Below are 14,025 nucleotides of genomic sequence, written 5' to 3'. Positions count from 1 at the left end.
ACAACAAAAGTCATCATCTGTTAGATCATATGGGTTAGTCAAATACCATCATTAATCGGTCATCAGCTTTTTCACATTGTGTGGAATAGGCAAATTTATCCTATCCATTGTGTGAAAAATATGATCGCTCAATCGTTTGGTATCGTTTGTCATTTGTTACGTGAAAATGTTTTCCCATGGGAGAACATTACTAAAATGTTTTGCCCATGGGCGAACAGAACATGACCAATGTGCCTCCATCACATGGATGTGTTTAGCCGATCACTAACCGCTATTTGACTAACCATTTAATATTCAATTATGGTGCCAACCAGACACCTAGAAATATTTACTTTGGTTGTGTCATTGCAGTTTTACTTGATATATGCTCTCCATTCTTTTTGCACATAAAATGTCATAACTTCAAATTTTCTTCAGATGAACAATTAAAAATCTTCTTTATCCTTGCTAATTTGAATCTCACGGACATGTCACTACTACACACTATTAAAAACAAAGTTAATGTTATCATAAAAATCCAAGATTCATTACATTTCAAAGTGGTCCCTTTGTGCACAAAATGTGACAGGATTTCTGGCCACATGGCAAAGACTGCACTATATCAAGGTTCCCACAAGATAACTGTCAGGTAACTTACCGACACTAAAACTAACAACATTTTGAAATGATTACGTTTCAAGTTCTTTTTCAACCTTTCATTGATCTGCCACTATGACTTCACTGAATTCAGAGATGATAAGTAGAGTCAATAGCAAAGACCAGGTCTGAAACATGCCTTGCAGTGCAGTAGTTGATTTTAGTACCGATACTCCAATAACACCCTTCTACTAAAGAATATAAGAATCTTTAAAAAAATCAGTTTTGTATCAATCTTCATCAACAGCACTCTCTAATATACATATTGCTTTCAAAATATTCAAGGCAGCAAAAAAGTATGGAAAAATCATGTGCAATTTTTGTGAGTTCTTATACACAAAATTCAGCCACATAATATCATCTATCTCTTACTAATAAATATTTCTCATCCTCCCAAATACGTAATTTGATTGTTGAGCACACAAAAAATACAAATTTGTGCATATTTCAAGGTGACAGTGTGTTTATGTTGAACTTACTGAACAACACTGATTTGTGTGATGTACTGTTTTGTTTTGATTTTTGAAAATTAACAATACAGACAAAAAAAAAATGTTTTTTCAAGACAGAAAGGCACTATGTTTTTGTCTCAAAGGCAGAAAATCAATAATTTGTTTCTTGAAGCTATTGTTCTCTTTCTGGATTAAAGATTTGACCACTTACACAAATGTCTACAAGTCCAACTCACAACGTATCATGCTTGCGAAATACATGGCGTATGCAGTGTACCGGTACTTGCACTGAAGGCACTGAGGCACTAGTTTTCACATCTCAACCAAAAAAATGGAGTAGCAGGTACATGTAGTTGTCTTTAAGATATTTCTACCAACAACCGACTTGTAGGCTGATACACATTTATTCATAAAAGGAGATCAACATAGAGTGCCCTCGGTTTTCACACAAGAAATGAATGACTTAAAGGACAACGTCACCTTCATTAACATAAGGATTGAGAGAATGCAGCAATATTAGTAGAACACATCATTGAAAGTTTGAGGAAAATCGGACAATCCGTTCAAAAGTTATGAATTTTTGAAGTTTTTGTGCAATCACCACTGGATGAGAAGACTACTGCAGTGTATGATGTCACATGCGTACAACAATATAAGGAAAATATAAAGAGAATTTCACAAAATTTCATCTTTTGAAAAAAGTACACATTCCCTTGACTTGTTACTGACATATGTTACGGGTAATATTATTCCCATTGCCTTTAGAAAGAGGCAAGTCAAGTGCTCTTTTATTATGCGAAAAAAGTGAAAATATATTGAATTTTCTTTACATTTTCTTAAATACACCCATGTACTGTTGTACTCATATGACATCACGAGCCTTAGTAGTCTCCTCATCCAGCGGTTCCAACACAAAAGTTTAAAAAATTCATAAATTTTGCATCGATTGTCCAATTTTCCTCAAACTTTCACTGATGTGTTCTACTAATATTGCTGCATTCTCTCAATCCTTATATTAATGAATGTGAACTTGTCCTTTAATGTTGGCAGTGATTGACAACGCAAAGTTATGATGGCGGCATGAGGTCCACCCGACCTAATTCAGCATGGCGTAGAGCGACGTCTTGTTCTCCACGACCCAATCCTCGAACGTCTTGACATTGAGCACCATCTTCTTGGTCGTCTCCATGTTGTAGCGAAGGTCGTGCCTCGCCATGAACTCAAACATGTTGGCCAGGTCCTCCACGCCGGGGATCTTATAGCGTCGGAACTCCTCAACTTGCATCTATCCAACGTAAACGTGCAAAAAATTGACAACGGTACAGACACAATCCAAAACCCTCCAAAACAACCTGTTACTGAAATTCAGTTCATCCTTCATATCTGCAACTTTTTACATGATAATTTTCATTGTAATTTGGGAGAAATAAAAATGTTAACACTTTTTTTTCTTCGTGAGAGATGAGAGAAGATGTCCCTGTCTCTGCTCTAGCATAGGCACACAAGATGCCACCTCTTTACTTGAGCAGCCACGATGCATGCAAATCTTTTGAGTTGATATTGTGTGAAGTCACATCCAGCAGGACAGAGCAAAGGTGTTTTGACAATGCAGTGTTCCTTTTACACCTCAAGCAGTTGAAATTTTTCCTTTTCATAGAGTTCTTATTAGAGCGGCAGGGGAAAGAAATGCCATGATGTTTAAACAGGGATCCAACTTCAAGGTTCCTTAAGAAATTAACAAAGTAAAAGTAAGTTGAAAAAAAAAAATAATCAATTATCATATCAAAGTACAGTGTACTATTTGTTTCTTCTACATTTCATTTACAATGACAATAACTCTGTACCTTTGTGTCTTTGAACTCGTTTGGCTTGAGGTGCTTTGTGAAGATCTGCGCAATCTCGTCCACACGGAGCTTGTCGCCCACTATGGCAAACGTCTTGTTCATCGTCTGTGCAGGGTTGTTGAAGATGTAAGCCAGGGCTGCACCCGCTTGGGTGATGTCGAACATGTTGATGGGCGTGTTCAGCATCGGAATGTCTGCCATGGAAACCGGAGATGAACAACATGTATGAAAAACAGATTTTACTACGATTAATTCTGTCATGACCAATGGTGTAACTGTTTCATTATAATTTTTACATGCTGGTTCAGATAGCGATCAAAATACTATACTTAATTTCCAGAAGCACAGCAATATTTTCAAGCCTGAAGTGGCCAATTTGAAGATTTTTTTTTACAGTGTGTGTATCTGTGAGATGAAAAGACAAAAGAGAGTCACTTTTAACTCAGTTGTTTCTGCGATTCTTAATGACTTCAAGTGTTTGAAGTGAAAAAAATTCTCTCTCCGTAAAGCAATTTAGCAAAGTAGAAAAATTAATGACTCATGTAGAAACAGTCAAATATCTAATCACAAGTGATCAACATGCACAACAAGCTCATGTTGATAAAAGCTTATACATGTGTGTTGATCAATTGCAATTCAAAAAACCATTGCAACTACAAACAAAATTTGCCACAAAACGTAGCCATCAGATGACTTGAACACCATGCATAGAACAATTACAGCAACCCAAACCATTCCCACTGCATTTGTGTGGTGAATTTATAACAATTTAGTACAATCTGTTCCAACAATGGCATGAAAAGGAGGGGAAAAAAATGATGATCAAGAGCATGCAATGAATGATCAATGACGTGTGCAAAAATCAATAAATTATTTGAGTAATCAACCTTGCAGAACAACTGAAACAATTACATTGAAGTTTGGGTACAGCTGGCAGGCGGATGTTAATCATGCCAGACATTCAAAGACAGATTGTTAGGACACCTGTTACTATTCATATGTAGTTAGCAGTATCAAGCTATGCAGGTTGGTGGTAGGGAGAATACCCACATTTTGTTGTATGTCCATTTACCTGTCTGTCTGTTCATCTATGTCTATCTAGTGTGTGTTATTTGTCTATCTATTACCTCTCCATCTATCTCTTATCTTTGCACAGTGCATCATCTATCTATTTCCTATCTTTGTATCTATCACCTATCAATCTATCTATCCATCTCCATCTATTTCTATCTCTCATCTATCTGTCTATCTATCAGCTATCTATATACAGTGTACACTGTATATTATCTATTATTTATCTTTGAATCTATGATTATCGCCCATCAATCTGTCAATCTCTAATCTCTGAGCTTTCTATCACCTTTCCATCTATCTCTTATCTATCCCTATCCCTATCTCTTATCTATCTCTATCTCTTTTCTATCTCTATCTCTTATCTATCTCTATCTCTCATCTATCTCTTATCTATCTCTATCTCTCATCTATCTCTATGTCTTATCTATCTCTATCTCTCATCTATCTCTTATCTATCTCTATCTCTCATCTATCTCTTATCTATCTCTATCTCTCATCTATCTCTATGTCTTATCTATCTCTATCTCTCATCTATCTCTTATCTATCTCTATCTCTTATCTTTCTCTATAAAAAAAATCCTTTCCATTCATTCTTTCTCTCTTTTGTAAACTACACCCTCATGATAAAAGGGCAACATTGTATTTTAGTCACAAAAATCACACATAGGAGCCTAAAACTGTTTGCATAAGCCCTCCACTAAAAATCCTCCATCACAGACCAGAAGGTGCATACAGCAAACAGGAGGTTCTAGCAGACAAAAGAGAGAGTCTGAGCTGAAGCATGCATGAGGTTTTTTTTTTTTTTTTTTTTTTTTTTGCTTTAGCTGCCATTGGCATCCATAAGATGCAAACACCAAATACACTATTTCTGTTTAAGCTACTATTGTGACGGCTGCTTGTTGCTGAAAAAAAAAAAGAAAAAAAGAGAAGGTGGCTCAGCCTCAGCTAGAGGTAAACTCATTTGATTTGGAGTGTCGTACAGACAATACATGCTTTTCATTTCCACACCTCCTTCAGGATAAGCATCTTCTTTGGAGGGAGTAAGCAAGTGAGCAGAGTAATGGACAGGGTCAGATGGGAGAATGGCAAATAGAATACACAGTAGATACATTAGAGTTAAAACTCTGGAATGAGACATGCCACTTTTTAAGATTTAAGGAAAGGAATGTAAGCATGCAAATACATGGGAGCAACTGGAGAAGGAGAAAATACACATACAGTACATGTAAATGCATAATCAAGCAAAACTCTACCAAAAGAAAACAGTTTTGAGTGAAATAATGAAATTGTGACACTTCAAATCGTCTGTTGAGAATGAGAAGGGCGTTAAGTTGTCTCGAACACTATGGGTTTTGTGACAACTTAACGCCCTTATCATTCTCAACCGATGAAATGCAAGTACATTAACATGAATGGTGGCTGGCATCCAAGTACTAGTCAGTCACAATATCAATCCCTTTAATTTTCAAAAAAGAAAAAAAGAAAAAAAAAAGACATTGACTTGCCCTCTCTTGTAATATGTTGAAGACCATTTACTCATTTTGAGAAGGGTAATAAAGAATTTGAAGTAGGTTCCACTTGAGTGTATGACACCACCTCTGATAAGAGGAAATGACTACAGGTGAACTCTTGATATTTCCTTGATTTTGCTCTAATTTCAGTAATTTGCTCTTCTTGCATCACTGTATTTAGGCTAATTATCTTTTTTTTAAAAAAGTAGATTCTCCTCTAAAACATAATGAGGACAAGTGATCAAAGCTTTTCAGATATTTCAAAAAGATTATGCAGCTCTCAGAGAATTGTTATACACCAGAAATTGGGGTGAAAAGTAGTTCACACATATTGAAGTAAAACTGTTAAGTGGAAATTTCATACCTACCCATTTCGTGCAATGAGAAAAAAGCGCAAACAAGGCACGCATATTTTTTGTTTGGTATATGACACTATTTTATGGTTAGATTCCACGGCAGTAAAACACATGAACTTCATCTTAACTTGGCTGAGCACAAAAAGCTACTAGTGTCCACCATTACAGACTTATCAAAATAGTCGTGATTGCCAGATCAAAGCACATACCTTACATATAGCAGTAAGAAAACTCCAGAAAAAAATGGGAAATTTGAATAATAAAACCTTGATGAGTTATTGACTGCACCTCGTACGATTCATTGAGTGTCAAAATTTCAAAACAAGTTGAAAACAGTATTGAATGACTGTTTGCAAATGCTAATAAAATATATTTGTTGTAACACAAAGAGTGAATACACATGAACTATAAATCTATGTTGAAAATAATCTTTCAAAAACAGCACATAAAAACCTTCCCCAAAATAAAATGTGAAAAAATAGCAATACCTAAAACATATCAACATTACCACCACGATAATATAAAGGAACTTAAAACAACAAAAGAATGTCAAACCAAACAGACCAGAAAATAGAAAAAACAAAACAAAACAATGATATATACAGCAACAACTCCTTCAAATGGCACCATGAGTCAGTTGTATGGTATGATGGACACCTGCACTGTAATGATGAATGACCCACTGAGTACACAAAAATACACCAATCCACACAAATGTATATGTAACCCAAACAGTTTAAACATAATCAATATGTATATTATATTGACACAGAATATATTCATTACTTAAGGCTTAGGTTCAGGATATCTTGCGTAAGCAGCATGAAGGCACAGCTCAGATGGATGAAACTTTTCTCTCCGAGAGATCTTGAGGGAGTGTGAATGCACATTCAAGTCAAGAGATATTGAGCACTGGTCTCGATTAATAATAGACAAATAAATTATTATGTATACCGTTCATTTACATACTGCAATTTTCTATTTGATATGAGAATCTGGAAGGGGAAACATGAGTAGAAGCTTATATATAATATTATATCATGCAGATGAACATATGTTTTGATGATGGTGACTTGAAAGTGCTGCTACTATTCAAAGTAATGCTGAAAAGAAACATAGTACAACTGTACATCTAGCATTACTGTGAAACAAAGATAACCGATAACTTGCTCTGCTGTGTACAATAATCAAAAAGCCCTCTGCATGCAAAATTATGTGGAAATTTGAAGATTCACAAAAGAGGAATATAATACTTTCATCCATGAACCTTCAAAACCAATATCTGAAATACAAAGGGTTCATTCTTTTTGAATATCAAAATTTATCATTCAGGATACAAAATTTATACAGCCTATTGTATTTGGGGAGGCAATAAAGGAGTGCAATGTGATTCCAATTACCCCAAACATATACCTGTAAGTTGTTTTAGTGAATGCATGAAAAATTGTTGGAGAATTGTATCCAGTGCAGACAGCACAACAGATTTTACCAAACCCATACAAATTCTGATTTTTTGTTCTTTTTTTTTAAACAGATGGTCCAATTTCCTCAAACTTCATTGATTCATTCTTCTGATATTTCTGCATTTAATGAATCCAGTCATATTTTGGGTAAAATTCCCCTTTGAATGGCTCATACTAACCTATGCCATATACGTGCTGCTGCAGCTTCTTTGGTTTGAAGGCCGTGGTGAGGTTCTGGTATGTGAACGGAAAAATAACACTCGTCCTGGGCAGCTCTCGCTCGTTGATGTGGTCGTTGATGCGCGCCTTGGCATCGCAGTTGGCTGCCGCGATCCCAATGGCTTGCCTGACGTGTGGCAGCGTGCTGACCACCAGGTGTTGGACCTTCTTGACCATGGCAACGTCCACTACATTCTCTCCCTGCTGGTACTCCAACTCCTCGGGATTCGGGGCATTGAAGTCCGTCTCGGTCCAAAGGAAGCAGCCGTAAGCCCCTTCCAGCGCCTTGGCGATGCTCTGTCGGTCATTGAGGTCGGTTTTGAAGATCTCCACTCCAAGATCTCTCAGTTTCTGCTCCGCATCGCTGGGAGACTTGTTGGCTGCGACGACCGCCCTGACCGTGTACTTGGGGTCCTTAAGAAGCGCGTGAATGAGGGAGTTACCCTGGGGGTCCGTGGATCCAAAGACTGCAATGATTTTTGACATCTTGCCGAGTCTTCCGGTTTCAGAGCACCATGCACACTTTTCTTCTTCCTATCTCTTTCTCTCTCTCTCTCTGTATGTCCTGTGGAGATAAAATACAGGGAAACAATAATCATACCATCACATTTTTGATGAGCAACATTCTGGGAAATGGCACCGAAATCATGTGCCACATAGACAGTCATCATTTAAAAAGATCCTTTCAGAAATTATTTCAGACATGGTACAGTCTTATCAATATCCACGAAATTCTTCTGTTGAGATGTTTTCATGCAACATACATGTATGTACACCCATAATGCCTTATATGGCTACTATTAAAACACTGATCAATTCAGTGAGCACTTCTTTATTTTGATGTAGGGCAATCTGTTTATCACTTGCATGGTACAGTCTCGTCTAATCTAAATGTTTATGTCATATTTCTTTCATCTTTTCATTCCTTCTTGCCATGCTTCAGGCAGAAGAAGCTGTTTATGAAGGGTAGGGGCCAATCAATAACCGAGTGTATTGACAAGTCTCCGATCGGTGTAAGATTACTGGGCATAAGTTCTAGAAAAATGTCAAGGCAATATCTGAGGAGTTTGTTTGCTAAAACCGATAAGTCCATATTTGCCAAATGGAGATATTTGCGATTAATGGTCCAGAAAAATAAGAGAATAATAAGAAAAATTTTGCTTCTTTTAACCATAACTTTAAAAATGTACCTTTATATGTATATAGTGACCGATATATCATTTAAAAGGTATTATTTTGTACTTTATGACAGAGACCGTACTTTAAAATCTTCAAAAATGGACTTATCGGTTTTTATGAACAAACTCTTCATATAGACTTTTAAGAATTAATAAACATAATTTGTTGAATAAAATGTATTAATAATCATCTGGCAAACAGGCAAATACATATCAACATGATTTAAAAAGAAAATAACTTTTCCACAGAATGCATTCCTCTTGCAATACAAACAATGTTTATCTTTTCTATTCCATAGCAAACAGAAAAAAAAATGAAACATATATATATATATATATATATAATATTTGGATATTTATATTACTAACAACAACTTGAATTTAAGATGCTCATTTGCATTTTCAGCTTAACAGCTTATTCTTTAAGTCAAATGTAAATTATCATTTGTTTAGGATGGATCAATCATTTATGGTTTCTGGTAGGGCGCTTATAGGCCCATAAATGAGTGGTGATCGACATATCCATTTTTATTTTATAGCTAGAAGTACAGAGTTTTCATTCTGCCTTCGCGATCGACTTTGATACTGTTCATATATAGACTCAGTAATGATTTGAACATCACTATATCGAAACAGGAGATAGATCTAGTTGGAGATACATCTTGGTTCGAAACATGACAAAATGGAGTCGCAAAATTGAACAGCACGTTACAATCAATGCAATGGGCAAGTAGATTGTCTAATTGTGGTTTAACAGTATTCTATATGTTCGGTAATTAACTAAACGCTCTATATAGTTAAACGAGAACAGATGAGTACAACAACTTTAGAACCAAAAAGGAAATGAATGAAAACGTGGATAAATTACTCCGATGGTTGAAACGTACCGTAACTCTGCTGAAAGACGTCTGTGTTTGCCAAGCTAAAAGAGGGATAATCCTTCCCGTTCAATGTGGTCTTTTCTGTCCCCTTTGTTCAAATTGTGCTCGCTCGTCCTTCCTTTCGCTAGCACTACCCAGACAAACTGAATTGACTCGCCTGTGGCTCAGGCCTATAGCGCCTAGAGAAGTCCGAGGCACGGACGAAGAGCGGGGTGGTATTGATTGGCAGCACATCGGGTAACTGTAACACAAAAGTGTACACAACACAAACATGCGACCCTAGGAAGTCGGCGTTCTGTTACCAAGACCCGAAATCGATGAACAGCGAGCGGAGAGGCGAAGCTGGAGTAGTTTGAAGGTAGCCGACACAAACATGCGGAGTTGCCAATCTGAAGAAGCACCACAATTTTCTGTACGGTGGGTGGTGAGCTGAAGGGAAGTCACGGATCTCTGGAGGTGAGACAACGCCCCCCCCCCCCCACCCCCCTCCCAGATCGGTGGCTGAAGTGCGTTCAATGTAGGCCTACATCATCAATCGTGATTGCAACACGGCAGTCGTTAATTGGTTTTGTATATTTTACTGCAGTCGGTCGGTATATATCGGTACATACACTTGTTTAAAGATTAGAGGAGAAATGAAAACTCATTGCTATACTTAGGGTTACTCCTTTTTGTGTTCAAGTTGATTGCGATATAAAGAGTAAAATGAAAGACACTGATTGGATGAAAAGTTATCTAGCTTTACAAAAGTTATAAGACACAAAGTAATAAGGGCATACGTATAAAGGAGGAGGACGAGGTATATCTGAGTTGAAAGTTTTCCATGTTTGAAGACATGCCGATATTGGTTATAATGTGTCAGTTCGTTAATTAGATTGGGCGATGACGTCATCATTTGAATACTCTCAAACGATGATAAAACATGTTTTTGTCGGTAACATACACAGAACTCGAATTTTTATACTGCAGTATCGAATCTGAGTGCGACTCTCATTATGATGAAAAATGCATGATCTCTGTTTATTAAAAAGAAAGAAAGAAGAAGATGTTACAAAAATGTTAGATTTAATTCAACTTTGGTTCCACTGCAGGATGAATCGACATAGATGACGAATTAATTAATACGTGATAAGCACGTCGTGCACAGGTGTGGCGATATCTTATAGCCTGATCATTGGCCCTGTTGTTTAGGTCTACATCATTAGATGTCGACATAATTAGTATGATAAAGTCTATATTTTCAGTGCGATGCATAACTTTTCTACTAAGGAAAACTTTGCAAGTCCACTCACTGGTTATATTAAAAGGTGGTATTGTTTTATTTTTAAGTCATCACAACGCACATAGGCCTAAATGCATGTTCAAGTTGATCTCTTATGAAACGTATATAAATAGATGAAAATTAAGTAGACAAAATGGTACAAAAATTTATATAATCGAGTACTTTTGATTTGAAAGGTGCAAGTTTCTCTTCATAAAACACACACAAAAATAGTAATTTGGTGAATATTTGTGTGAGGGTTCACCATGGGAGGCTTTTAGACAGGAACGTCGTCATCCCATTCAATTTCCATTTCAATTTGCAATTTCAATTTTATTTTCGTATTTCTCGATGGAAAATGCATGATATATAACAAAATATAATAATACAGAATGTCCAGCTTGGATACATACATAAAGAAATAGGAATACAAACATAATACATAGCGGTCAATGTGTCATTTTCAATCAAAGTAAAGGATGCAAAGAGAAATACGATGGAACCTACTAAAAAGCAAAGCTTGTTGAGTGTTTTTTGTGAAAAAAAAAAACTTGTGGTTGCGACTATCATCACTGTCTATCAATGAATCATGCATTTATCAAATTCCCATAACTTGAGTATTTCATGTCCGATTTTGATAAAACTTGTTAACTCTATTTGGTGGATTTTACCCTATTCCATCAAAACTAACTTCCAGTTTGGAGTGGAATCCCCTTGAAAGAATCTTGCATTAATTTTGTTTTACAAAGGATTGAAATACAGTAGTACTTTTTAATGAAAATCTTGCAATCGAGTAAAAACAAAAACAAAAACACTAGTGATTAAAGATGATAACATCATAATTGATCGCAAGCCACCGAATTAACTCCATTTTTGTTAAGTTGAAACGTTTGCGATTAAAGCTACAAAAAACAAAGAAAAGATTAAGAAAACATAAGATATTTGTAATCATAACCTCTAGGATATTCCCTGTTGCGTTACCTGAGGTATCACTAGGAAAGCTTTTATTTTACTCAATCTGATGATGGCCTGACTTTAAAATTCATAAAATTGGCGATTCGATCTTGTTGCTGATTGACAAATTACCCTACATCGAAATAAATAAGCACTGAATCGATCAGTGTTTTAGTAGCAGTCATGATAAAAGAAAACATCGTCGTACGTACTCGAGCAGTATTCGAACCTACGACTTCCTGATCTCCGGACAGGCGTCATCTCCACTGTAGATCACCGGGCTTCCCATCCAGCAAATGCTTCCCTCATTTTGCGATCAAACATTTCATAATCTATCGTAGAGTCAAGAAACCAAGGAATCTTCCAAGTTCATTACATTATATGGACCTACAAATTAACTGAGAAAATATTTGCTTTCTAATACATACACTAGATGAATTAATTCCTATAAATGTAAAAACCTTCTTTATTATAGGCCTCCACTCCTGTGGGGGCGCTGTGGCATAGTGGATAAGACTCCCGACTCCCAATCGGAAGACCCGAGTTCGATTCCCACCCAGTTACTTAATTGGGCAAGATGTTTTTACCTGCTATGTCGTTCTCGACCCCCAGGTGTATAAATGGGTACCTGGGCAACGCTAGGCTAATAATAATGGCAGGATCCTCTGGTAGAGAAGTTGCAACACTGAAGAGGCTTCCCTGGACCTTATTAGTATCATTACTTTCACCTCACGGCGATGGAGTGGGGAGTGATGTCGACCCCTCTTCCTTCTTTCTCTGCTCCTTATATAATTCTCCCTTTCTCTTTGACCTTCACTGTGTTATATGTCATTCAATGGGGGTGTTCTTTCTGGTAACACATACGTATTTTGCTCAGACTGCGACATTATTGCTCCAGTCTTACTTTCTTCAATAAAGGATTCAGTGTTTGGATTAAAGGGTTGTAATATATAGGCCTATAATAGGTTTAGGCTTAATTTGGATCAGTATAATTATGGTTAGGCTGAATGTCTGTGGGTACTTGAATCTATGTTTGGTTTTGGCGTGCAGATACTACATGGGAGCAATTGTTGCAAGAGCAAATGTCATGGAATCGTTGTTTCTTCCTGCTATAATTCCATACGTCGCTTGTTCATGTGTGAATTCTTTGTTTCTCACCCCCCCCCCATAGGCCTACTTTGTGTGACCAACCTTGTTTGTTTTTGTTTTGTTGTTGTTTTGTCACCTTCAGTGACAAGTGTCTGTGCCGTAACAATAAATATTATCTCATTTTAAGTTTATATTTTTGTCCTCTACTTAAAAGCAAGTACACAATCTGTATCATATGCTTTTGTATATTAGATATTACTTGCAACATGTATCAGCTATAACATGCTCTAACTGCATACGTCATAATCATAGATACATGGTAGATAAATATTGACATATAGTTTTTGGAGTGATGCGCGATTCACAAGCTGCGCAATTCAGTAGATCTCTCTTTCTCATTGTTATCATATTCACTTTTTGTCATCGTTGCGAAGTATACTAGTATGCATAATTGCTTCTATCAATATAATGATACATAGAAACATTGCAATAAAATTCCTTCATAGGCCTACCATCTAAAGTTTATGATTTGTACTACTTCTTAAAAAGGAGGTTAGCAATATGATTTATCAAAGTATTTTGTATTATAATAGGCCCTATACCTCTTTTTTTTTTCTGGTGAGTGAGAGCCATAGCAAAGAGAGTGGGGATCCCGGAAGGGGGCAGTATAGCCCCCAGCCACCCCCCCCCCCCCATTACGCGGTCCCTGAATTTAGTACAATTGTACAATTATTAGGATAAGTACCCATTATCTGAGCAGTTTGTTATCGCATTGTTAGGTGACAAACCAATAATATATCCAAGATTAGATAACTTTGGTAAATTAACAAACTGCATATCCCCCCCCCCCCCCCACAGTCTGCATCGAAGAGCTTATCATGAGCACAGTAGTGAGAACAAATTTCTTTCGTCTGCCGGGGTGTTGCCAATTTAACGTGATACATGTAGTACTCGTGCCGTTCACTACAGTCCAGTGATTTAAACACAGTCAAAGTCTAATGAAAAATATCAAAAACTTGAGAGTCGTATGTATTTTTATCAAAGTAGTAATATTGTTTGAACTTTGTGATTTTTTTTAAAACTAGAAACTAAAAAATAAATTGCATC

The 14,025-nt window shown here is 36.6% G+C and overlaps 1 protein-coding gene across 1 annotated transcript; it reads right to left on the bottom strand.

Annotated features, from left to right (window-relative positions):
• Nucleotides 1-2,184: 2,184 nt before the first annotated feature.
• LOC140241271 (nmrA-like family domain-containing protein 1) lies at nt 2,185-8,041 on the bottom strand. Its single transcript, XM_072321020.1, has 3 exons — nt 7,516-8,041; nt 2,933-3,126; nt 2,185-2,373 (listed from the first exon to the last, which is right to left on the bottom strand). Exons 1-3 carry the CDS (start codon nt 8,039-8,041, stop codon nt 2,185-2,187), a joined length of 909 nt encoding a protein of 302 aa, XP_072177121.1.
• Nucleotides 8,042-14,025: the final 5,984 nt, after the last annotated feature.

Source organism: Diadema setosum, chromosome 17, assembly GCF_964275005.1.
Source record: "Diadema setosum chromosome 17, eeDiaSeto1, whole genome shotgun sequence".
NCBI lineage: Eukaryota > Metazoa > Echinodermata > Echinoidea > Diadematoida > Diadematidae > Diadema > Diadema setosum.
This window is presented reverse-complemented; position numbering and strand designations above follow the sequence as displayed.